The 26,024-nt window shown below is 41.1% G+C and overlaps 1 protein-coding gene across 5 annotated transcripts in view; it reads left to right on the top strand.

Annotated features, from left to right (window-relative positions):
* The window catches only part of RNF144B (ring finger protein 144B), a 72,018-nt gene extending 48,881 nt beyond the window's left edge, over window positions 1-23,137 (top strand). For all 5 annotated transcript variants that reach the window (XM_081873461.1, XM_081873459.1, XM_081873463.1 and 2 more), the window contains 6 exons: window positions 7,032-7,136; window positions 13,770-13,830; window positions 14,584-14,788; window positions 15,913-16,057; window positions 17,289-17,378; window positions 17,616-23,137. In XM_081873461.1, coding sequence (XP_081729587.1) covers window positions 7,032-7,136; window positions 13,770-13,830; window positions 14,584-14,788; window positions 15,913-16,057; window positions 17,289-17,378; window positions 17,616-17,756 — 747 coding nt within the window. In that variant the 3' untranslated portion in view covers window positions 17,757-23,137. The remainder of the gene's footprint in view (window positions 1-7,031; window positions 7,137-13,769; window positions 13,831-14,583; window positions 14,789-15,912; window positions 16,058-17,288; window positions 17,379-17,615) is intronic.
* Window positions 23,138-26,024: the final 2,887 nt, after the last annotated feature.

Genomic DNA, 26,024 nt, shown 5'->3' with positions numbered 1-26,024 from the left:
GGGAGACTGCAGTGGAGCAAAGCTATGGGGCTTTTTTTCCAGAGCAGGAGCAGTGATGACCTCTCTGCTGGAGTGCCAAGGTAATTGGCAAGTGAATGAGGTGATGAGGCTTTTAAGTTTTGCTGCTGTGACAGCTTAGCATAGCAGTTTAAATAGTAACATGTCCTTGCAAGGTTGTTTTGCATTTCTAATTAAAAGCTAGAAGTTGCATTTCAACTAGCTGATGTTCTTCAGTTAAAAGCTCAGCTTCCTTGCCAATACATCATCATTTCCTGTTTGTCTCCGACTCACCCACAGAGCTGTGCCCAGAGTGGCTCACAGCAAAATATTGTTCATTTGATAGAAATTCAGAAATGTATTGGGAAACAAATTGGAAAGAATCGTAATATCAGTAAGTAATTTTTTTAAAAACCGCTCCATGCAACATTATATAACATAATACAAATAAGGTAGCTTAACAGGGATAACTAAACAGAACAATAAAATAGAAATAAAATATCACCTTGTTCCAAATAATGCTCTTATTTCCTACAGTCTGGACCTACCGTTCAGTCTTCAACCACTCAGAGACCACATCCAATCTCACTTGTGGTAGTGCAGAGTCCGATCCTGGTTCTCACCCAGAGAAGTGGGAACCCATGCAGTCAGAAGCAAGGCCCACTGGGTTCAGTGGAGTTTATTCCCTGGCATTGAGTTTATTTGACCAGGAATTGTGGTCATCCTGATGCTCATAAACTGGGTCTTCAGCTATGTACTGTTCCCCCCCGCTGCCTGGTGGGGTTGACTACAGGGGCTGTGATGAAAACTGGTCAACCTGGATAGCCAGGTCTGGCCATAACAGCCTTTCTATTTAGGGACTAAATAACTGATACTTCTGTCTCAGTGCTTGACACAGAGACCACTCTGCAATGTTCCTTATGGGGAAGCCAGCATAGCTTTCCATCCCTGCAGCAAAAGATGATTTAATAGATACCTGTATATGTGTGCATGCAAGGAACAAATGGAACAGAAGCAGGTTGGTACAGTGAGTCAAAGAAATGATGGTGTTGGGAGGAATTCGATATAGCACTATGGCAGTCTTTTCCTCAGCGCAAGCGTTTCAGTTTGCCAGCTAACATGTTGCCCCTTTTCTTCCCTGTGTTGTACTGACACCCCCACCAGCCACTTTGGAGGGGTATGGGCCAGAGGGAGAGAGGGGGAAGCCCTGATGTCCAATAGAAGTCCTTGCACAGCCTTCCACTAGCAGGACTTGCAGAAATCCTTTAAGTCTCCACTCACCTTTCCTTCCAAAGGGAAGCAGCCCCAGCTTCAGTCTTTAAATGTACTGTACTGATAATTCTCACTAGGGCTAACAGTCTAGAAAACGTGTTTAGGTTTGTAGCTAGAGATGGAGGAGCAATTCAATTCAGCTTGCATTTCATCATCATCATTTTTAATTTGTATACCGCCTTTCTATCTTACAATACTCAAGGTGGTTTACAAGCTGAAGAAACAAAAGATGTACATCTTATAACAATTTAATGCAATATAAAAATGTGAAAATAAAACATAACTTTAAAATAGGCAATCTACATCAAAAAAGTAACATTCAGCAACCATTAGAATAGTATAAAATAATAATGTTGACATATAAAAGTTGAACAGAAATCCACTCAACAGTTACAAGAAATAATATCTAAACTGTAAATAAAACAACGGCAAGCCACAGTACATAAAATAATGCAATACACATTGAGAAGCAGAGACTAGAGGATAGAGCAAGGCAGGTGGAAGGAGGCCTTGCCTGACAAAGTCTCTATCAGGGCAAATCAACTTCTTCCACACTTTCCAAAACAATGTTTAAACCAAAACTTAGCCAATAAGTAACAATGTTCTGTATAATGGTTTTTCAGAGATCTGAAAGATAGTTTGTAAGAGGGGTTTTGGCTGTACTGTGTACTCTCAGGTCAGGCCCTCCCTTTTCAAAAGCAGGTTTTACCAGAAGCCTGTGTGTGTGTGTGTGTGTGTGTGTGTGTGTGTGTGAGAGAGAGAGAGAGAGAGAGAGAGAGAGAGAGAGAGAAATGAATTAATGTATACCTTGGGAAACCTTGCTTTGTCTTCAACCACTTTCAGCTGTTCAGAAAACATTTTCTTTCATTTCAAACTTCCTATGGATACTTTATGTCAGCCCTTGACAAATTTTGGAGAGGCATCGAGATAGTAAGAGCTGTAAGTCATAGTGAGCTTTGAGTTTCTTTTGACCTGGTTTGTAAATTGAGAACCTGGAGTGTTTATCGCTGAATTTTCTACGAGCAATAAAAACCTATAAAGTTTTGATTTCCCAGAGACTGCAGAAGTGGCTTGCATGCTACAGGGAGCTTACAGAATGTGAAGAAGTTGCCCTTTTCCTTACTAGTGAAGGTGAAACCAAGAAACGGCTAGGCACTAGTATTTCCTGAAAAACATGCCACCTGGGTCCTGGATTAAGTGTGTGGTCTAGGATGGACCCTGTACCTTTTGGAGATGAATAACCTGATTTTTGCGGGGAAAGGTCTCCTTAACGAAGAATGTGCTATTGTCTTGGGCAGACATCTCCTTCCTGACATGTTGATGCAGGAACAAGCAAGAGCTATGCTCCATGTTCCGACTATTGTTTGTTCAAAGAGCTTTCAGGTTAGCCTTGAGGACTTGGCTGATAAGTTGTTTCCTTAGAAACCACCCTTTTGTCCTGAAGATAGCAACAAGGGTGAGGGGGAGAGAGAAACTAGTCTGAGGAAAAATAACTATCTGCAAGGAACTTGCTATGTTTCCACCTGTTGTTACATGGTGGCTTTTCAAATAAAAAATCTTGGTCCACACCAATAACTATACACTGTACGCTCATGTATAATCATAGAGCAATATATGCTTGCATTACTTTGTTACAGATTACAAGTGTGCATGGATGCATAATGTTTCCCTGTGTAGGGAAAACATGTGCAGCTCAAAGCCGTAATGGCACAAACACACTGTCATAATGTTTCAGTGATTTGAAATAAGGCTTATTCCAAATTCTCTCCCCCACCCCCCTCACATTGTTACAGGTAGTCAATTGCCACATTTGGGTAGCTTGAGCTTAGACTTTGTTTTTAAAAATAAAACCTCTCATTTGTAATATGACTTTCACTTGGAAATGTGCATTAGTAACAAGTATAAGGAGCACACCCATTATATGCTGGCACAAGAGGATACTAGTGGAAAGGTGTATTTTCAAGACTTTAAAAAAAAAAGATGGAATTTTGCCCTAGTGTGTTTCCAGAAGTTGATTTAATTGTTACTTACCTAGATTAACTTAGATTATCTTTGATTAACTTGTGTGTGTTCACAAACAAAGGAAACTTCTTCTTGGCCTTTCATGCCGTCTCTGTAGGAGTGGGTCTATTAGGCTATAAGAAGGAAGAAAAGCTCCTTGTGGTCTTTCCATGTACAGTCTACCAGTGAAGGACCTAGTGATGAAAAATCATTTGAAAAATAGAGGGTGTGGCCTCTGCACTGTCAGTTGATACTCAGTCTAGCAGGGGAGGGCATCCATTTTTTAGCCTTTACAATGTGATAGTTCAGTGAACCTGACCAAATTGTTGGTGAAGTGCAGTCCCCCTCCTCACATGTACATGAGAGGTCTTTTGCTGAGTTCTCTTGCAGTTTAAAATAGTCTCTGCTTAGCATCACATCTTCACTTCGCCTTGTTTACAAATGAGTTGGGAATCCTTTTTACAAATAATGGTTAGTTGCTAAACAAGTAAATTTCACAACCCAGGGTTTGAAGTTTGCTTGTTTAGCAACTAACCATAGCTTGTTGTAAGCCAAAATTCCTGGTTTGCACACTATGCTAAGCCCAGAGGCTTTGAAACAAAAATTTGACAGAAGGCTTTTCCCGACTGCAAGTGGGAGTGAAGTAGCCATTGCACATGCTTGCTGACATCCATATAGTGCTAAAACATGCTTTAGAATTGCCTACAAATCAGACCAGTGACTCCTGGTCACCTCACAACTCCCTGTGCATACGCTATGTATTTATAACCACCATTTTACAGAATTATATTTAGCATAATGAATACTGATCTGAATCTGGGGGTTAGTAAGCAGTGTGCCGGAGAGAGAGATGCTGATGTCTGTTCTTGGAAGCAATGCTATGTGTATGAGAGGGACAGAATCTATTTGGCAAGAATGCTGTGGACCCCTCCATTGTATGCTTAAAGTTGTATACATGTGTAAATAAACCATATAGCATAAAGACACCACAGTCTCTGTGGTGTCTTATTGGCCCAGAGGAAACACAGACGCTGGTTTAAAATGTGTTTGGTACTCCTGGAATCTCACACCACTGGAGTGTTTTTGGCTAAGCTGGAAGATGAAGTTTGCAGGTGGCATCAAAATTCTTGTTTCAAGTTCTGGTTATCAGAAGATCCCTTCTGTCAAATATGCAAATATCAGCTTGATTGACTTTGATTTAAAATAATGTGCTTTGGATTACAATAATGTGCTTTTGTAACATATAACGCTAGACACCCTAGGATATTTGTTTATAGCATGTATTGATTTTCTATGGCCTATGTTTTAGCATGTATTGATTTTCTTGGCCTATGTTTTACTCAAACTCCCTCTGCCTTTCCTGGTTAAAATCTAAAATTGGTCATATTTTTCATTTTGTCATTTGCTTTCCAAATAATAAGGGTTGCAATTAGTCAGCTGGAAACCTTTTAAAGTATTGAAGTAGAGAAGGTGAAATGGAACGTGTTGAATAAGGAGGGCTGGGCGTCCTTGGGAAAAGCCATGTGCTGTACTGTGATCAGCTTCCTTTGCTTGTGGATGTGGGGAGAGATTATCCACAAGTGGTCTTGAATAATGGTGTGGCCTTGCAGTGAGAGGAGCGCAAGTGCTTCGTCGAGCCATTACCTAGCAACGTGAGATCAGAACAAACTTCTTGACTGGCAAACTATAGAGTTAAACACACGTGAATTCCCAAGGCTTGCTGTAATGAAATTTTGAGCAGAAGTGGCAACAATATGTGTCTTAACTCTTTCCTTGACAGCCGTTCCTCACACTCTTAAGTAGCTGCCCAATTGCTTTCCCTTCCTGCTTGTAGCATTCCAGATGCATAATAATTCGTGTAAACGTGAACTTGGAATCCCACCAAAGAAAACACATCTTGGAGAATGGGGTTGATTTCTGGACAGAAAACAGCTAGCAAGGAAAGGGGCTTTTCAGGGGTTCATCCTTTTCAGGGGCTCATCCACAGGGGAGCAGGCATCTTGCTCCAGATCCACTGTTCCCCCATTTGAATTTGATCTTAGAACACACGCCCACATTTGTGTTTGTATTTTAGTTTACAAAACTGCTGCTTCCTGCCCATAGTTGTGGGCATTTCCGTGTGGTGGGTCAATTCACATTGTGCGATTTTGACTCCACCTTCTAATTTGCTATTTCCACTCCCTTTGTTTGAGCACAAACTGAGCTTGTATGAAGGAAGAAGTCGATGAAACAACGCCACTCCCACCGGAGCAAAACGGGGGGGGGGGGTGCCGAGCCACCTGCCCAGCCGATATGGCCCTTGGCGGGTGGAGAGGAGTACTGGGCCAGGCCATGCTGCAGCTGCCTGCTTGGGGGCACCTAGTTCATGCCCCCTCAAAAATTGTGTGCATGGGGACACGGCCCTCCTGGCACCCCCCATGCTACACCCCTGATTCAGAGTCCTGATGAGATGAGTGTGGACCAGACAAGCACTTGAGAGGGAACACTTCTTCCCTGGTCCACAGCTGGCCTATTGTAAGACCACACAGTCTGCAATGTTGGCAGTGCATTGCCAGTGTGGTCTCTCCCCTCCTGCCACTCCCTTAGCTTTAATGGTTCTTGTGGGCCAATGGTTCCCGCTGTGAACTCCCATTGGTCGCTGGTTAACAGGACTGAGAAGGATTGTACATCACAATTGGCCTTTGGCGGTCAGGATTTCCCCCCTCCTCATATCAGGGGTACATGATTTGATTTCATTTGTTCATTTGTGGCCAGGGAGAGCATAGGGCAGGATCAATAGATAGTGAGGCAATCCCCATAAGGGGTCTTGGGGTGGCACCTGAATGTTTAGGTTCTAGCTTGGGGGACTGGGGCAGGCTGTTACATGCTCATGTTGAGCAGCCTGCACGGCACTGGTATCAAGAGTCTGGCAGCTGCTTCCTGGGAGTAGGTCCAGCGGGCAGGCTGGGCCTGGTATCAGCCAGCAAGACTTTCTGTCCAACAGATCCTTGCTCTATGCGATGCCAAACTCTGATATTTCTGTAACCAATAAAGTTGCAGTCAGTTTTGACCCACACGCTGGTCTCATGTACGTTTGTTGCGCCTGGTTGCTGACTCTGAGCCTGTGTGCTTCTGGGACACAATGAAGGTTTTTGTAGTCAGTTGTTTAATCTTTGCTTTGCATTAAAGCTTATTTACAGAAACATTGTAAAATTAAGGAATGTTAGAAGGAGGCTGGAATGAAGTTATGTGGCTTTAGCAGAAATGTTATAAAGGACTAAGTAAAAATAGACTGTTAATGGATGAAAGGAGGGAAGGTAAAGTTACACTCTATTAAGATAAATTATAATAAAAACTGGGAAAGATGGAAAGGATTTGCTGAAATAGCTAACCGAACTAGAATACAAAAAAAGGAGGTGTGAGGAGGTCAAGGAAACAAGCAAATGAAAGATAAGTTATGGGAAGGTTTGTTGTGTTTTTTTAATTGTTCCTATTTCTCTGTTTTCTGTTTTTTATAAAAAAAAATTCTTTTTTTTCCCCTTTCTTATTATGATGTGTTGTCTAGTTTTTGCCTAACTTGGTGTTTTCTCTTTTTTCTTTTTGTAACCTTTAAAACTTTAATAAATATTATTTTCAAAAAAATAATAATCTTTGCTTTGCAATCGCAATTGCAGTTCTTGGAGTACTGAAGCTCAAAGAGAGCCAATTAAAGAAATGAAGGTATACCGTTAGTTAAGATACAGTTTGTAACTTAAGTTTTCTCCCCTTTCTTCTTCTTTTAGTGCCTGAAACAGTATATGCAGCTGGCTATTCGTGAGGGGTGTGGCTCTCCCATCACTTGTCCAGATATGATGTGCCTCAACCATGGGACTGTGCAAGAAACTGAGGTATCTCCATTTGTCACTTCTTTTTCTTTCTAATATTCTTTGTTCATTTACATAATGAATACATTAGAATGTTTCCTCCCCTTAATTACTCTAATGACTACTTGGCAGGAGGCCCACTTGACAGGAGAAACTAGAAACAAGCAGATGGTTTTCTTCTTGTTTTTCCTTTCCTGGGGAAATGTTTACTTGGCATCCAGGCGGTCTCAAAATTGTCTGCTTTAAAGGCAGAACATCCCCAATCTGAATGTCACCAGCCCTCCTTTAGAAAATGAATGTTGGAATATGTATGGCATTCCAGGTTGTAAAACACAAATCGTAGAGAGTTTTACACATGTCACTTGCTGCTTAAATTGTGAACTGGGGGCAAGTGTGAATAGAAATTAGAAGGTAATCGTTTTCAGGAGAAGTGATGGTACTTATGTATACATATAACGGTGTGTGTGTGTTGGTTGGGACACAAGCTACTTATTTTATACTGGCAAGATTTCTGAAGAAAGGCTGGACAAACAGCGGGTGATATTAGAGGTGAAAACATGAGCATTGGCGTACCTTGACTACCGAACTTACTCTAGCCTAAGATTTTGTAGACTAGACTCCATGATCCCTGTTCATGTAACGTCTTCAAGCATTTTGCAGTCTGCTCCTTTACCTGCCCTGCCCTTCCTCTCTGTCCACCCCTTTCTCCATCTGTGCCTCCCACCACGGCATCCCAGTGCTTCCTCCTTAATGCTAGAAGGAACATTTGCCACAACAGCAACTTGTAAGGTGAACTACAACTAACATGCACAGCTGCAACACTGCCAGAGTCTGTTGAACAAGTGTTTGTGGTGAAACTATCATGTGACCACTTTACCACAGGTACAACCATGAACTCTTTCCAGTGGTGGTCACCTCACATTTTTCACCACATCTATGAAAGTACCTAACTCACCAGAATGTATGCCACACAAGAGAGGGACCTGCGATTTCCCGCAAGATTCATATGATTTTTAAGGCTACATTTGAAAATGGTGCGAGTCAGGTATTCAACTTGGATTTCATAATTGGCAAATACATGTGGGTAAGGCCACTTGGTCTTTTGCTCGGATAACATGAGCCTGGATTATTCATAAGCTTTCACTTTAATGTTTTGTCTTGAGTGTGTGACTTCAAAGTTTGCACGGAAAACACAATGCAACACTGGAATATGATAGTAGTGCTAATAAAGCTTCTGAAATCTAAAGATCCATTTCAATTAGCTAAGCAAGAGGGCACATGAGGGTATGCATTAATGGGCCATTAATGTTTTCCTCTGTACTCTGAGGGGCAAAGAATTGAATGAATAAACAACGAAGAATGTATTTAATGATCCATGAGTGATGGAATGCACTAAATTCTGTTCAGGGTGATTATTCATTATATATTTATGATTTTCACTGAGCATGTAAGGAATAATATCTCCTGAACAGAATAGGAGCAAGGACAAGAAGTGATCTTAATTGCATTAAAGTTTTAACAACCTGATGCCTCTCATGATTAACATATAGGGCAGCTTCACAGCCCTTCCTACTGCTGCCTATTGCTTTGCCAACAGAATTCTGATCACATTGCCATGCTAATCTGTCCTTGACTACATTAAAAAACAACAACCCAGAACCATGACCTTAATAGTCTGGGTCAGGCTTTCACCTCCTACCAGGAGCTAGCCAATGACTTTTGGCATATATTGTTCCAGACTGAGTCCTGATATTAACTTAAAAGTGAGATAGGTATGCCCTTTTAAGCTGTTTCTGTTGTTGGACTATTTGCTGGGCTATGGTGAATACAAACTCATAAGTGTACTGAAAATCATTGGAATTTCTGGGCTCATCACCTGCTTTCCCATCATGGATCTGTTACCAGTGGTAAGCACCCACTACCTGTGCCAGAATACATTGGCAATAAAGAATGGGAGTCCCAAACAAGTCTCACTTAAAAGGACCAAAGCTTCTATTACATACAAGGACATAGTGATATTACTAATAGCCCACCTACAGATAGCAGGTAAGTTAACGCAACCCACATTTTGGGTAACCTAGAGAGGAAGAGTAACCCAAAGCAAGCAATGACTGGAAGGGGGAATTCAAACTACCTATAACCAGCAACCTGGGTGTGTGGCTATTTACTGTTCCTGATTGGCAACGGCCAATGTGCTCAACTCCTTAAGGCCTCTTAATGGTGAGTTTTGGTGAACACACCCTTACTTATCCCCTTAAACCAGGGGTGAGAAACTTGTAGCTTACTCTGATTCTGATGTTGTAGCCAGTTCTAATCTAAGAAGATCGTGACACTGTATGACGGAGGCTTGATGTGAGGCTGAGAATCTGACAAAAAAACTCTTTGCTGTTGTTTGCCAAGATGATTTCCTGACATTTGCTCTGTCTGAAGATATACCGTTATGAGGCATATTGATTCCTTGCCTGGGAAGAATCTGTAATTGAAATGAAGCTAACCCTATTCATGGCAAACAAGGTTGTCTAGGCAACTTCAGGAGGAGAATGACGAGATGTAGAAAATGTTCTGTACACTGTGCATGTATGGAAGAGATACTTGAAGAATCAAAATAATTTATCTGCTGTTTGTAAAAAGGATCTCATATTCATGTGTGTGTGCGCGCACGCGCTCAAAGGATCACCCTGTGCACTGAGGATTTGCTTAGTTTGGTGTATATATATAAACAAACATAACTGCATGTCAGTAATGGAAGCAAGTTCCCATCCTGTAAAAAAACCAAAAAGACAATGTGGGCGCAAACAAGCCACTGTCTCTTAGCAGAGTAAAAATGTAATTAAATCTGTTTATTTCCCCCCATCTTTCTATCCTGACTTAACACTGAGTCCTAAAAGTCAGTCCAAGAAGGTGGCCTCATTCAGCATGTTTCAAAAAGATGTTCAGCCTCGGCCACAATTTGCCATTGGAGTGAGTTGTATAGTGATTCGTAGATGGCATCAAAGAGCCACAAATGGAATCTTTTAAAATAAATTGTAATGGGACACGTAGGAGGAGGTAGTCTATAAGTGTTTGTGTTTCAGACTGCTGCATTTCACAAATTAAATTTGAAACTATAAAGTTGTGGTACATGCTTTCTTGTCAATACAACAGTCTCTCGCTTGGTAGTCCTCCTAAATTCCATTAAATGTTCGGGATTTGTTTGTTTTGTTTTTTTGAACATTGGCCAAATATGTTTACTTTTGAATATATAATCATTTCATTTCTCTCCGCATACATTGCTGTTTTTAATAAAAACCCATAAAGACTTGTTCTAAGTGGCAAGGGAGTTCTTTAATGGAACAAATGAATATTTTATGATGGATATAATGCACAGGCTTTTGTTAGAATAGGGGCGGTAATAATGTGACATGCAATGGAAGCCAAAAGTAGTGGGGATATTGGAGGGAATATAAATTAAATCTGTGCTCTTGATTTATAGAAATGTCTTCCCTGAAACCATCTTCCATTATGTGGTATGCAACATTACTGGCACTTAAATATCTACAGCGTAGACTAGGTGAATTATCCGTACACCATATATATACACGACAAGCTAAAAAGACTTGAGAAATTATTGTTTTAAACTTGCTGCGATAAAAAATGCATGGTACTATTTTTGTCCCAGAACATTTACTAGCTAACATTTACTAGCTTTTGTAAGACAGTTCTGTTTGTCATACAATGTACTCTATTTGAGTACACTCAGAAAGCAGGTATTGATAAGCTAACTTATCTTTGTTAGTAGCTGAATAGGTTAATGGAGCAGGAAGACTTTCTGAGCTGCATTACGAGTAACATGTGAGAGGGCTTTCTTTGTGGCTGTGTCCCAGGTGTGGAACTGCCAGCTTCTGTATCTGTTGATAATGTTCCTCTTGGCTTGTGTTCCTCTGCAGCAGAGCTGCTGTGCTGGCTTCCCTTCACATGGGTCACTGTTGCTTATCAAGAGGGAGAGGGGCAAGGTGTCTGAGAACTCAGCGCAGTGCAAACGCACCAGCAGAGCCAATTCAGGGCTACCGCCAGTGCATTTGCACTGCACCAAATTTTGTAATGCGGTTTTCCAGCCAAGCAGTGCATGCCAAAATGCATGTACTGGGGCAGAGTGCATAAAAATCCATAGATTAGCAAAATAACAAAAAATGCATTATATTGCAGAAAGTTGCTTTGCAAAACTGTATATATTAGGCAAAATGGCATACAAATGTTTATGTTAGAAGTGATCAGCACTAAAATGCTGGTGAATTTTCATGGAAAAAGACTAGAAAAAAGGAAAAACTGAAATTGACAGATTCATCCATCCCTACTGCTGACTACATAAGGGATTTCTTGTGACTCCTTTTGCATTTTTGAGTTAAGTTTATTTTAATAGTTTGGCTTTTCATATGCTCTATTTTTCAGCTGCAATGATATGCACTAGTAATTGAACTAGCAGAAAGCCACCCACACCTTTCATTGCTTCTCCTCCCCCAGTTCGTTTATGACAGCTATCATGTTGTATCTGACAAATTAATGAAAGATAGAATGACCTGAGAAAGAGTGACTGTTCCACCACCATCTTGACTGATGGCTGGTAAACTGAGTCAAGTGTTTGAAGACAACATGACTGGATCCGACGATCTAGTAGTTTTTGGTGACTGCTCTTGGTTTATTTCCATCTCCAAGACCTGGCGGCGGCATCATTGACATGGGGAACTGGGTGGTTGTGTTTCTGGCGCACAGGGTTATGAGCAGCAAACAGGACTGGATCAGAGTTGTTTATCCTGCTATTGCCTTACATCAATCTGTAACCCTCCATTGCAGTGATTTATGATGTGCCAAGATTCTCTGCTTAATTCAGTGTATCTAGCAGTTATGAGCTAATCAATTTCCTAGAAAGAATCATTCGGCTTCATCTTAGGACAAGAGGAGAAAAAATAGGTCTCCTTTGTGCATGCTGTTCTTCTATGGCTGTTCAGCCATAAACCTAGTACCTTAGATATGGGTGAGATCCTACAGACGCTCCGCAACTATTTACTGAATTTATATCCTTCGCTTCCTCTTGAAGGAGCCTGGGGTGGCAAACACATCTCTTTTTTAAAAAAAGAGAAGTGTTCTAAAAACAGTTGCAGTTAAACACATTATAAAAACATGCTCTCAGTTCAAGGATCTCAGGGTTGCCAGGAACAATGTCCATTTATCAGATGCCTGGGTATGTTTTCATTAATGATGGAGAAAGGCACATTTCACCAGGGAGGGCATTCCACAAATGGTGAGCCACCACTAAACAGGCCCTGGCATGAGACAACACCAACCAGCTAGTCCTTGAAGGTGGCACCACCAGCATGGTCTCACATGCCATTTGTAGGGTCTGAGATAGTTTATATTGGGGAAGGTGCTCTTTTAGGTCAATATGTAGAACATGGCTATTTATAAAGAATGCCTGGCATATGTTTCCTTCCTTTTTTTTTTACATCCTCTTTAAATATTTGAAAAGTGCGAATTTCTCTGTAGCCTAATCTGTTCTCGCAATTTTTCTTTATTTAAAAAAATCAACGTTGTAAACCTTTCCTGAATTTCTTATTGCCATCTTTTTGTGAGTTGTCTTCTGAAACATCTTTCAGCATTTGAAATATGAGCTGGACTGGCTATCTGGAATTAAATACAATGGTACAAGTACTTTCCAAATAATTTTAAAATACCAACACAAACTTATTAAGTAATATAAACATCAACTTTTTCTGCTACAGAATCATATCGTTGGTTCATGTTCAGTTTATTATCCCATGATCTAGTGAGTCATACTGTCTTCATATTATTTATTTTTGTTTTGTTTTGTTTCCTGTTCTCCCTGTAGTCTATTTTTATTGCTATTGGTCCAATATTATCAAAGTTGCTTGTGAATTCAAAGTTTGTGCAATTGAATGAGGAACACAGCAAACCTGAGATTGTCCTGGATGTACTGAGTGGTGTGAATCTATATAGTAGTGGCAAGAGACTGTAAACTTGGCAGTAAAATTCAAAGAAAGTGCTTTTTATTTTGAGAAACTTAATTCTAATTTACTCTGTGTCAAATCTGGGTATTTGAATAAAGGTTTTATCACAATGGGTTGAAAAGTGGATTCAGTGATGATATGACAACAATTCAGAAAAACAAACAATTCATTGGAAGGTGGGCTTTTTGTGTGTGATTTTTGAGCATTTCATTGCATTGCCACTGATGCCAAACTTAGTGTGGATGCCTGATCAGCCTAGCCCAAAGCAGCTCCAACAAGTTAACACCACTAATTATTCGTTTCAAACTATGCTGGCAGTTGTATGATGAATTGTACCCAAAATTTCTAAGCTTACTCCTATTTGTTTTAGCAGAATAGAATATTGTTTGCAGTTGAGTTCTTGTAAATACTAACCAGCTTTGGTTTTGGCAGTTTACTTTTTAACATTTGTGTCCCTCTTAAATTGCCAAATGATCTTGAATTCAAAATTGAAGCCTTGTTGTGATTGCTTTCTCTCTTTCCCCCTCTCTGAACTTACGGACCACGGGAGAAATAATGGAAGCAAATGTCATCAGACATTCTAGTTTGACTCATTTTTCGGATTAGTTAATCCCCCATCTTTCATCTTAACATCTTGTCTTCTTCTTTCTTTCAGATCTCCAGGTTGGTACCTGCTGATCAATTTCAGTTATACCAGCGATTGAAATTTGAAAGAGGTGTGGCTTTTACATTGATTTGGGGGGGGGGGGTTAATACCAGATATACATGTATAATTAAACTCACAAAACAGTTTGAATATAGGTTGAAGGACTTATTAGACTAAAAAAATGCCTTTTTTAAAAAAGGAAGTGCAGGAATATGAACACAGCCAATGCTTCTGCATTGAAAAAGAAAGCAATAAAATACCTGGTGAATGTTATCAATTATGATGCCCTCATACTTTTATCACAGATGTGGCTCACAGCCCATTGGCTGCATCTTAGCTCCCCTCAAGTTTTTTTTTGTGACTGGCCAAGAACTCCCCTCCTCCAATTTGCCTATGTTAAGAAAAGTGGATCCACTATGATGGTGCCCCCTCATGTTTTTTCTATATAAAAACACATATACCCATTTGATATATATATATTTTAAAAAACCTTGCTGCTCCTATAGGCCTGCTGCTATGATACTAAAATATTTTTTGTGTCTCCCTATGCTCTCAACCCCCCCGCTTTTAAAAAAAACTTTAAGAATATTTTCATTTTTAAAGTTGGCTGTGATGCTGAAAGGTTTTATATGCCCCCACCAAAGCCTTCAGAAATTGACATTTTGTGGTTTTTAAAGAGGTTTGTCAGAATCAATTGACCAAAGTACAGTGAATTGGTTTCTGAAGCCAGTGACGATGGAGGCTGAATATGAATCAACAAATGGCAAACGAAGTACATAATTAAAAATGTTGTGTTTTTGGATTTCTAATAAACATTTTTTAGAAGTGCATTTGGATCCCCTGAGAACCTGGTGTCCTTCTGCTGACTGTCAGTCCGTGTGCCAAATTGAACCAAGTGAATCTGGACTACCCATGCCTGTAAAATGTCAGGCTTGCTATTTGACGTTCTGTTCATCATGCAAAGAGCCTTGGCATGTGGAGAAGCTATGCCTGGAAAACCATCTTATTGTGGCACCAAGCGAGCAAGGGTAAGAGAAGGATTTGCTGAGGTGCTGCAAATCTTCCATATCGCAATTGCAATAATTTCAGCTTTCCTTTAGTTGAAATTGGTAGATGTAGAATTAATTCATTGCCAGTTGTCAGGGGTAGGGAAGCATTTTCAATAGATTGCCAGAACATACCTGCACAGTGCTTTGAAAGCACTCTTGCACCACTTTAAACAGTCATGGTTTCTGCCAAAGAACCCTGGGAACTGTAGTTTACCCTTCACAGAGCTACTGTTCCTAGCACCCTTAACAAACTACAGTTCCCAAGATTCTTTGGGGGAATCCATGACTCTTAAATTGATAAGAGTGCTTTAAATGTTTTGTGTGGCTCTGACCCAGGTGCAGTGTCTTAGTTACAGTGCTAGCTGTCCCCAAAGTGTACTGATGTCTGATGCCATGGTGATATTGCACATGTATGTGTAGCTACATGGATTAAGCATGCTCTATGTACTACTTGCCCAGACACCACAACCTGAACGACAGTGAAATAATCATGGAACTATTACTATCCTTTGTTTTTTTTTAATTATTATTATTAAAGATTTTCTTGATTTACAAAAGTGTGTGCAATGTCTCTCTCTCTCGTATTCTGCCCCCCCCCCCGTAACATTTTTACAAATCAGTTTCATTTGTTGAGACATTAGGAAGAAAAGGGGGAAAGAGGGGGAGGGGGGGAAAGATGGGTCGGGTCGGGTGGCGATGTTTCTATTTTACTATATGTAGGGTTTGGTGTCAGCGTTGCTTGTGCAGGTTCTCTGCTGTTCACTTATGTTCCTTTGGTGGTGAGAGAGGTTGGGGTTGGCCTAGGGTGATCTTTGTTTTCATGTGTGAGTGGGGTGGGTGGGTGTTTTGGATCAGGTTAGCCATATTGATTTATATGCTGTTGGTGGATTTTTGTCGTTGTCTTGTTGGGCTGTGTGTGTGATAAAGGAGAGCCATATTTGTCCCCATGTCAGTTTCAGTTTATTGGTTAATTTTTCTAGTAAGGCTGTTTCCCATACTATTTGGTACCATTGGTCCATGCTTACTTCTGACAGGTCTCTCCAGATTACTGTCATTTGTTGAACTACCATCTTTCACAGGGTTTCCCCCCTCTACTTTTCTAGAGTACTTATCAAAACCACCACGGAAGCTCCAATTAAGCAGTGCCCGGTTTGCCGGATCCATATTGAGAGGAATGAAGGCTGTGCTCAAATGATGTGTAAGAACTGCAAGCACACATTCTGCTGGTACTGTCTGCAAAATCTGGATGTAAGTGACCTGTGCCAAGGGCTTTGGGGTGGGCTTGTCCAGGTTTTTGCCCTCTAGTTCCTTTAAAATGGCTTGTAACTAGGGGAGGGAAACACCTTATTGGCAACTAAAAATTTTAGAAGAGCATTGCTATATCAGATCAAAGATCCACCCAGTCCTGATTCTCAGGTTGCCCACTTAGATGTCAAAGCGAATTCTAGAGATGGGGCTCAAAGGCCATAGCCTTCTCTTGCTCCCCCAGCAATTTGGTTTTACCCTGTCCTCCATCTTTACTTGAGTAAATCTCTCTCTAACTGAGGTTAGATTCACTTGTTATGCTACTGTGGTAATTGCAGCTACCACCAGAAATTCTACCTGTTTAAGTTATTGGGTAATGAACTGTCATTGCCCATTATCTTATTGAGCCGCAGGCTGTCCTCTGTCACATAGTAGCTGTCGCTTAAACAGAACGTGTGCACTCAACAGGGAGTGTCCCTTAATGGCATCAAAGGGGTACTGTGCTAATACGTTTGCCTTGCCTATAGTAGCAATAAATAGACACTGCATGATATGTTTTGGAAGAAACTGTCAATTGAAAAAGTTGCTGATTTAGTGAGGAGTCCCCATTCATCACTTAATCTGTCTCTGATTGTTCCTGTTTGGCTACTGCCCCCCTCCACTATAAAAGTTGGGTTCAAATGTTGCAATTCTCTTCCCAAACACCTCAGCCTGAAAATACCTGATTTTGCAATCATTCACCAATAACTTCATTTCTCTCTCTCTCTCTGGAGAGTAATGTTACTGGCCTTCACATAAATTTCATTTTTCGTGATCCCAAATCTGGTTTTCCCCTCCCTCTTTTTTGGCATGCCTTAAAGTTATAGATGCAACTCTCTTGTACTGCAACATTTGATCACATTAAGTGGGTTTGCAAATGCTGATGACTCCTTTGTGTTCAGTTTCACTAACTGACTTTCCACATTTGTGGGTGTGTTTTTCCATGTCCGCTCACATGTTCCCCTTTCTGTAAAGCATACATTTTATAGAAGAGCAAGAGGTGTCAAATTTTCTGTGGCAATCGCGCTTGAGAAATTCCCATTTGCAGCAGTCTACTGCTGGAAGAAAAGTCTTGGCAGGCTAGAAATACCCACCAGACTTTGCGCTGCTGCATTGTCACCTGGGCACCTATTTCAAGGCAGGCCCAATGTATTCATGCCAACTACTAAACACACACTTTTCTTTCCGCTTTCAGAACGATATCTTCCTAAGGCATTATGACAAAGGCCCTTGCCGAAACAAACTGGGTCATTCCCGTGCCTCAGTTATGTGGAACAGAACGCAGGTAATGCGGGTGACCCAAGCTTGAGTCTATATCAGGATGATTGTCAGAGAAGCTGAAGGAAGTCCAAATAGAGTTAAATTTGTGGAAATTCTGATATGATTGTTTATTTGTGTTGGAAAATTAATAAAAATTATTATAAAAATAAAAAAGAGTCTATATCAGGATTTGATATGTTTTCCATCTACTCACACACAGCTTTCCTGTTCCTTATCACATTTCTCCTCCTGCTTTTTTCAGGTTGTTGGGATCCTTGTGGGCCTGGGCATCATAGCCCTGGTAACATCTCCCTTGCTGCTCCTAGCCTCACCGTGCATCATCTGTTGTGTCTGCAAATCGTGCCGTGGCAAGAAAAAGAAACATGACCCGCCAACAACCTAAAGCTTTTCACCCTATTGGCTGTGAAGACCTGCATCTTGTATGTGATGGAGAAGACATGAAGGCTGACCTCTGGTGCCAATGCTTTCCCAACCAATTCTCCTTCTCTTTGCCAACTTCTGCAAAAAGTGCCTACAGTTTCATGGGACACAGTGTTGTTTGCAAGTTGCCGTTCCGCAGTGGGATAGGTGTCTGTTGTGGTGTTTTCAGTTCAGCTCTGGCTATTTTCTTTTTTTAAGGAAAAGAGGCAGGGGTTCTAAACATAGTTTCAAAGGTTCTTCAAAACGACCCACCTCTGCTTGGTTCTACAGTATTTTCCAGAGTCTGGATATGTGCCCATTTTTGAGCAACTTTAATTTTGCAGCTCATGGAGCAGTCCTGCAGTTAAGTGAGGGAACACAGGTGAACAATGCAACCCCCTTGTAAGAGATCTTTGGATATTATTGAGTTCTCACTTTCCAGGGGCAGATTTCAGTGTTACTAAAAAGATATCCTGTAAAAAAATCATATACCTGAAAAGGGGAAGGTAGTGGAAATGAAGTACAACTGAAATGGGATATTGTTAATATACATTTGCTAAACGCCTAATCAAAACTGGACCAACGACGAGTTGTATCAACCTTGGTACAGCATCAGAAAGAATGATCTGAAGCAGCTGTTGCAGGTACATAGCACTGGCACCATATGCCAAGTAAATCGCTCTACCTGAGCCACTGATTAGGAGTGGGTGTGAATTATTGTCAGGCATTTTGCAAAACATATGTTGCACTGGTGCGAGAAGTGGCAAGTGTAGGGGACATTTGTGGTATGCAACAAGATCCAGTTGGCCTGGTATAATAACAATACCCCCCACTCTGCCCCGAGCATTGTATTGCAGTGGCACTAGAGTGCTGTGCATCCTTTGGCTTCACTTCTGGCAACTTGTGGTGCACTTGCCAAAAAGGTTGGCCATCATTGATGCAAACTATAATTTAGAGGGTTACTTGTACACTTAAACACCCGCACAAACATACACAGCACCAGCAATTTGTTCAGGTGTATTACACTACACTGGGCAAATACTGCCCAATTACATTATTTCACTGAGTTAGTGAGGAGTTGTAAAAACAGTATAGCGACCTTGAGCAAGTCCTATATAAAAACTTAGCTAATGGCTGCAGACTTTATGATGAACAGGCCTACTTCCCCCAATAATGAATTCTAGTCTTCTATAAGACAAGCCCATAGCTAGATTGTGACTGAAGAAGCTGCATAATCTGGAAAACAATGGATGAGGTCGAAATAGTGGGATAACCACTTTATCTAGTGCTGGATTACAAGGCAGCATAAGAGGAATTGTGGTGAAAAATGGTGTTGCATAACAAACATATAGTAACTCTTTCTTGAAATATTATGCTTATATACACCACAATCTTTAGCTTTGGGCTGACTATCTGATTGTGGCCTCATGTTGTTCTGTATTGAGTACTTTAGAGGTAGAGTACAAATGTAAATAAATATGATTCTTCAAGGAAAGGTGTGTATGTTTCATGGTATATACTGTGTGTGCACATTACATTCACACACAAAACAAATATGCATTTGAGCATGTACTATAGTATAGCCTTTCCCAGCTTGGGTTGTTGGACTCCAACTCCCAGTCAGCAAATCCAGTGGTCAGGGATAATGAGATTTGTAGTCCAGTAACATCTGGAGACAGAAGGTTGGGAACGGCTGCTATAGTACATAGTATTTCAGCTAAGCAAATTCACTCCACAACAATCTGAAGTTGTTGGCCCATCTAGTTTTGAAAGCTTAGAACGCTGCTAAAGGATCCCTCTATCTTATGTAGTACTCTTTAATCAGCAATATCTGGTTCAAAGTACAATGGAAAGACATCTAGTCAAGTTTATTTTTCTCTTGCCATTTTTAAAAGAAACAAGCTTTCAGGAGGCTGTAACTAAGTAAGTTAAACTTGGGTCCCATTAAAAAAAGTTAATGACTTCTGTTCCGTTGATTTTTGTGGAGCCTAAGTTCAGCTAACTTCATATGGCTACAGCTGTATGACCTTAAGCAGAGAAATAGAAAGGAGGAGGGGCAGATAGATACTGAAGCAGAAAAGGTAAACAGATTTAATTTAAGGAAGCATAGTTCTCATGAAAAGCTATTGGAAATCAAGCCTGGAAATTTTGTCTTTTCATATATAAAAAACAACAAAAACCTCTTACCTAAGAGTTTCTAGACAACTTGGAGAAGCAGCCAGGACACCTGAATTAGGTGCTACAAAATGGACAGCAATGATGTGTGTTTCCTTTTCATATCTGAAAATTGTAGTCCAAAGTGAAAATTGTAGTCCAAAGTGGCTAGTAAAATAGCCTCATTAGAGTCAATAATAGGGGCTGGAGTGTCCTAAACTGCCAGCTGAGCCTGTTTAGCTTTGCAATGCAACTGTGTCCTAATACTGTACAACATTGTATGCTGGCTGGGACTGGTGGGAGTTGTCCAAACCCCCTGAAGGACACCAGGTTAGTGAAGGCTTCTTTAACACAGGCCAGGGCTGTCACCCAATTAAAAACCAAAAAACCCCCTTGGTTGTATTATTTTCAGTTGACCCAAATCTGCATACATTAGTACTGAAGGGAAAAAAGGTCTTATTTGGGGGTCTGGGTGGAGGAGAAGGAACAATAACAAGCGTTATTTAGCTATTCTGCAACCAGGATTTTAAACTGTTGCTCATATTCATTAAGATTGGGGGTGATGTGGATTTTCATCCCTTTTTGGAAGATAATGTTTGTGTGTGATAGGAAGAAAATGAATGCCGACTTGCCTTCTGTTTCCCTTTCTGGCTGGTTCAATTCTTAACATACTTTTTACTCCCTGCTGCTCCCTTTGAATGCTGGGTGTGAGCTCCTCAGGGTGAATGGCAGGAGAAATATGTTTATTAAAAAGTCTACCACCCTAATTGCTCAGGGGCACCTTCTTAATCAAACTGATTAGTCAGCTAAACGTTGTAGCTTTGTTTGACCTAACAACCCTCCTTACTTTCACTAGCAAATGGAAGGGAATGATGTATGTCTATGAAGCTCCTTTTTATCTTAGTCTTCCTTTTATGATGGGAAGCCATGCGTGATGATAACGTTGAATTCCGTCCATGTCCTTGCCAATAAGAATTTCATATTGTATGTTGATTGTATGAAAGCCATTCCCCCCCCCCTTCTGCCAAGGTTGTGTTATTTAAGGTTTGCTGTTTTGTAGTACAAACATTTGCTGTATCAGACTAGAAACCAAATCCTTAATGAGTAGAAACACATGAACTTATCCACAGTTTCTCTGTTATCAGATGATCATCGCAGTTCTGAAAATCAGATGTACATGCCCTGTCATGCTTTACCACTGTCTGCTACGAGAGCGGAAAGAACCAAATTGCACCACTTGGATGTGGTAATAGTAGGCTTGTGCATTTGTGGTTTTCTTAGTTAGCTCCACTGACTTGCCAGATCACCAAATTTACTACTCTTGATTGGCTACAGAAGAGGGATTTGGAATTGTACAGCGGTACCTTGGTTCTCAAACTTAATCCGTTCCAGAAGTCTGTTTCAAAACCAAAGTGTTCCAAAACCATGGTGCACTTTCCCATAGAAAGTAATGCAAAATGGATTAATCCATTCCAGACTTATAAAAACAGCTCCTAAAACAGCAATCTACCATGAATTTTACTATCTAACGAGACCATTGATCCATAAAATGAAAGCAATAATCAATGTACTATACTATAAAATAAATAAGACAGTATTGTAGATTATAAAAAATAAAATTATTTTTTTCCTTACCTGCACTGATGAAGGTCATTGTTTGGATGGGGGGCTTTTATCTATTTCCACAGTCAATCAATCAATCAATCAATCAATCAATCAATCAGTAGCTGAACTGCATTCCACACAGTCACAAAAACAAATTAACTGAAAAAGCCTCAGAAACAAAAATGCAAAATAAATAGCAAAAACAAAAGCACTAAACTTAATCCGTTCTGGAAGTCTGCTTGACTTTTGAAATGTTCGAAAACCAAGGCGCGCAGCTTCTAATTGGTGCAGGTGCCCCAGAAACAATAGGCGACAACCACATCAGACGTTCAGCTTCTGAAAAACATTTGAAAACCAGAACACTTCCAGGTTTTCTATGTTTGAGAACCAAAGCCTTTGAGTACCAAGATGTTTGAGAACCAAGGTACCACTGTAATTGCTTTCGTTATTTTCCATAGCAATTTTAATTTATAGTAAGACCATGAAGCATCACTTGGAAGAGGATAGGAAATAATCCATTGTATCACTGGAAATGTATTAGAGAAGAACTGTTTTTATTTTGGAGAACTGGAGGAAAACTGAGGCCTCTGAGCCCTATTTACATGCGCCTACGCATTTGATAAGGGGACGCCGGTGGCACTGTGGGTAAAACCTCAGCGCCTAGGGCTTGCCGATCGCATGGTTGGCGGTTCGAATCCCTGCTGCGGGCTGAGCTCCCGTTGCTCGGTCCCAGCTCCTGCCCACCTAGCAGTTTGAAAGCACCCTTAAGTGCAAGTAGATAAATAGGGACCGCTTACCAGCGGGAAGGTAAACGGCGTTTCCGTGTGCTGCGCTGGTGCTGGCTCGCCAGAGCAGCTTTGTCACGCTGGCCACGTGACCCGGAAGTGTCTCCGGACAGCGCTGGCCCCCGGCCTCTTAAGTGAGATGGGCGCACAACCCTCGAGTCGGACACGACTGGCCCGTACGGGCAGGGGTACCTTTACCTTTACCTTTTACACATTTGATAAGAATTGCACGAGGGGTGGAATGAGACTGGGCTCAGCGGCTTCACCTCCTTTCTTACAACTCTGTCGGCTTGGCTCTACTACTCTCCATGAATTGGGGCTGAAGGTCTGTGGTCTGCTGCACACATGTCATTTAGAGCTGATTGCATGATTAAGAATGTGCAAATGGGACTTTAGTACATCTTACATAAGACTTCAAAATGATGTTAATGTAGGGCTTCAGCTCTCCCCTACTCAGGTAGTCAAGGTATTGGATTGTCTACCGGTACTTTTTAGTTCTTGGTTTTAATTCATTTTCCATGAATACATTTTCTTCACCACTTTCCTAATACGGTGAAGGGTCAAGGCTGTGATCTTTGTAAGATTTAGTAGAAACTCTTTTCTGTATGTGTTCCAAAGAAAGCAGATGTGTATGAAGAAATTTTAAGTGCTCTTGTAAGTTTTATTTAATGAACCAACATTTGGAAATGTACTTTGCTCTGTGTGTATATATTCATGCAATATATATTTTCAGCCTCTGAGATTTCTTTCTCTCCCCCCGGCTTTCCCTCCTAACATTATAATATGCAACATGTGCAAAATTAAAAATTCAGCAAAAGCAGTTTGTCTCTGTTTGTCTTCAGCAAGTTGCTTTTAAAACAGATTGTGGACGTTTAGTAAAGCTTTGTTACCAACAGAGGACAATTCAAAGCCATATGTCACATTTTTAAGGATCATTGGGGGGCAGGGGGGCGGCGGAAATGGCAGCGGAAAGTCTGCATTCAGTTTGGATTCTTAGTGGACTTAAATAAAATGATGCTGTTATCATTTTTTTGTACAATGCTTCATAACATCATTTATAAACTCTTGTGGAGCCATTCATGACTCTCCACAGCAACAGCAGACTAATAATAAAGGGACCCCTGACCATTAGGTCCAGTCAAGACCGACTATGGGGTTGTGCACTCATCTTGCTCCATAGGCCGAGGGAGCCGGCGTTTGTCCGCAGACAGCTTCCAGGTCATGTGGCCAGCATGACTAAGCCACTTCTGGCGAACCAGAGCAGCACACGGAAATGCTGTTTACCTTCCCGCCACAGTGGTCCCTGTTTATCTACTTGCACTTTGACGTGCTTTCGAACTGCTAGGTTGGTAGGAGCAGGGACCGAGCAACGGGAGCTCACCCCATCACAGGGATTCGAACTGCCAACCTTCTGATCAGCAAGTCCTAGGCCCTGTGGTTTAACCCACAGTGCCACCCGCGTCCCTTTCAGACTAATAATAGCACCCTGCAAAAACAGGTAAGTGTTTACCTGGTGCTAAAATGCCAAAGCATCAGCACCTGTCATGCTTCCAGTAGAAGGTGTTCCATAATTGAGGTGCCACCACAGTGAAGATCCTGCCTTGTGTTGTTACATGATGCATCTCCCCCAATGGTGGGACCAGAAGGAGGGCCTCACCCCTGGATCTAAGAATCTTGGCAAGCTGATAACAGGGAGGAGTGGTTCCTCAGATTCTTGAGTCTTGAGTTGTTTGAGGCCTTATATAGGTCAACCCCAACACCTTTAATTCAGCCTGGCAGCACATTAGCAGTTAATTAAAATGTTTCAGGATCAGTGTTGTGTGATCTCTGCCCGCTGTCCCAAACAACACACTGGCAGCTGCATTCTGCACTAATTGTAGCTCCAAGACTGATGTTAAGGACTACCCCACGTAAAGTGCACTGCAGCAATCCAAATGGGACATTGCCAAAACATGGGTCACTGTAGCCAAGTTTCGCTCTCGCTCTTTCTCTCTCTCTCTTTCCAGGAACAGCCATAGCTGGCAAACCAGCCATAGCTGGAAAATAGCACTGAGGCCACCTGTACCTCTAGTGACAATAATGCTGAATTAAGGAGTGCACCCAGACTACACACCTGTTCTTTCAGGTGGGTATCAATAAGCAGCAAACCCAATGATTGGATCTGAGAACCACCCATCACCATAACTCCAATCCTGTTTGCAAATATATGCAGATATTACCAAAGCAGCCCAAGTCCTTTCTGTTTGTTTAATAATAATAATAATAATAATAATAATAATAATAATAATAATACCCTAAATGTGATAGAACGGGGCATATGACAAGCTATTCCTTCACTATGTTGATGACAAAACGAAGCGGGTATTTGGTACTCTGCCTGAGATCTCTTGGAGACAGTAAGGAGACAGTGATGCTCTGGGTGTTTGTATATTCATGAAAAGGTCAGAATAAAATGTCCTCAGGTCATCATATATGTAGCACATTTCAAACCCTATTAGCAGCACAACGTTCATTTATATTCTAAGGTAGCTAAAAGCTTGTCATTAATTTGAATGGTTGCCACTTATATTTCATACCATGTTTTTAAAAGAAGGCGGCAATAAGCTTGTTGCTTGCTCACAGGAGAGGTTCTGCTGTTCCTAATGGCCGAGTCAGAGTCTGGACCAACAGTAAGGGCAGAAAGCTGAGGATAAAACAAAATGATACAGTGTTTATCGTGTGCCTGAATTCTCAGCTGCTAGCCCTGTCCTAATGTACAGCCTGATTTTTTTATTCCATTGATGACATCCGAATTCCCAAGTACTTTGGATACAATAATAGTCTCTTTATTGATTCTGAGTCATGAAGAGGCTAAACTATAAGAAGTCCTGTGCAGAGGGACTCCCAAACCATGGTTTGTAGGGCAACTTTGCTTTTCACCTAGCATTTGTCTCTATTTAAACTCAAATTAAATACCAAAATAAGGTATGGTGTGGTTAAGAAAATGAGTTATGAACTAGAAGTCTCAGGCATCAGATTAATGGAAGTATTTTTTGGAAACCCAGTAAGTGATGGTTTTGATTACCTTTAATGTTTCATGCATGGTCCTTTGCAAAATTACAGAGACCAGAAGAGCCATGTGTACGCTATGATGGAAGTCATTCCTTCTCATGGAATTCTGGGAAATGTAGTTTGGTGAGGTGGATGGTAGATCTGTCCCAGAAAATTCTCAGCATTGTCATCAAACCATGGTTCCCAGGATTCTTTGTGAGAAGCCTGACAGCTAAAGAATGATTTGTATTATAATAAAGCCAATATAGACTTGGAGTCTAGATATACCCAAGGCAAAGTATGTACCAGTGTGATTGGTTTTGTGTGAGGTTTGCTATTTTGGGGTATTTTTCTGTTTGCTTCTGTATTTACTGCGGGGAGCAGGAACAGGACTGGAAGCCTGGATGGGCAGCTGCCAGTCAGTGTGGACCATACGGAACTGGTCGGATCCATACAGCTTCTATCAGTCAGTGTGGTCAATTGTGAGTTGGATTTGCAAGCTGGGCTGCTGCATGTCTGTGTAGGCAATAGTGAGTTGGGCTGCTGCCAGCCAGTGTAGGCAATATTGGGTCAGGTTTACAGCTGGGCTGCTGCCTGTCAGTGTAGACACTATAAGGCTAGGTGACCTGACTGTATAATGCAGCTCCTTCATTGTACCATCTAGTGGCAAGGTATTG

Source organism: Podarcis erhardii, assembly GCF_964252035.2.
Source record: "Podarcis erhardii genome assembly, chromosome: 8".
NCBI lineage: Eukaryota > Metazoa > Chordata > Lepidosauria > Squamata > Lacertidae > Podarcis > Podarcis erhardii.
This window is presented reverse-complemented; position numbering and strand designations above follow the sequence as displayed.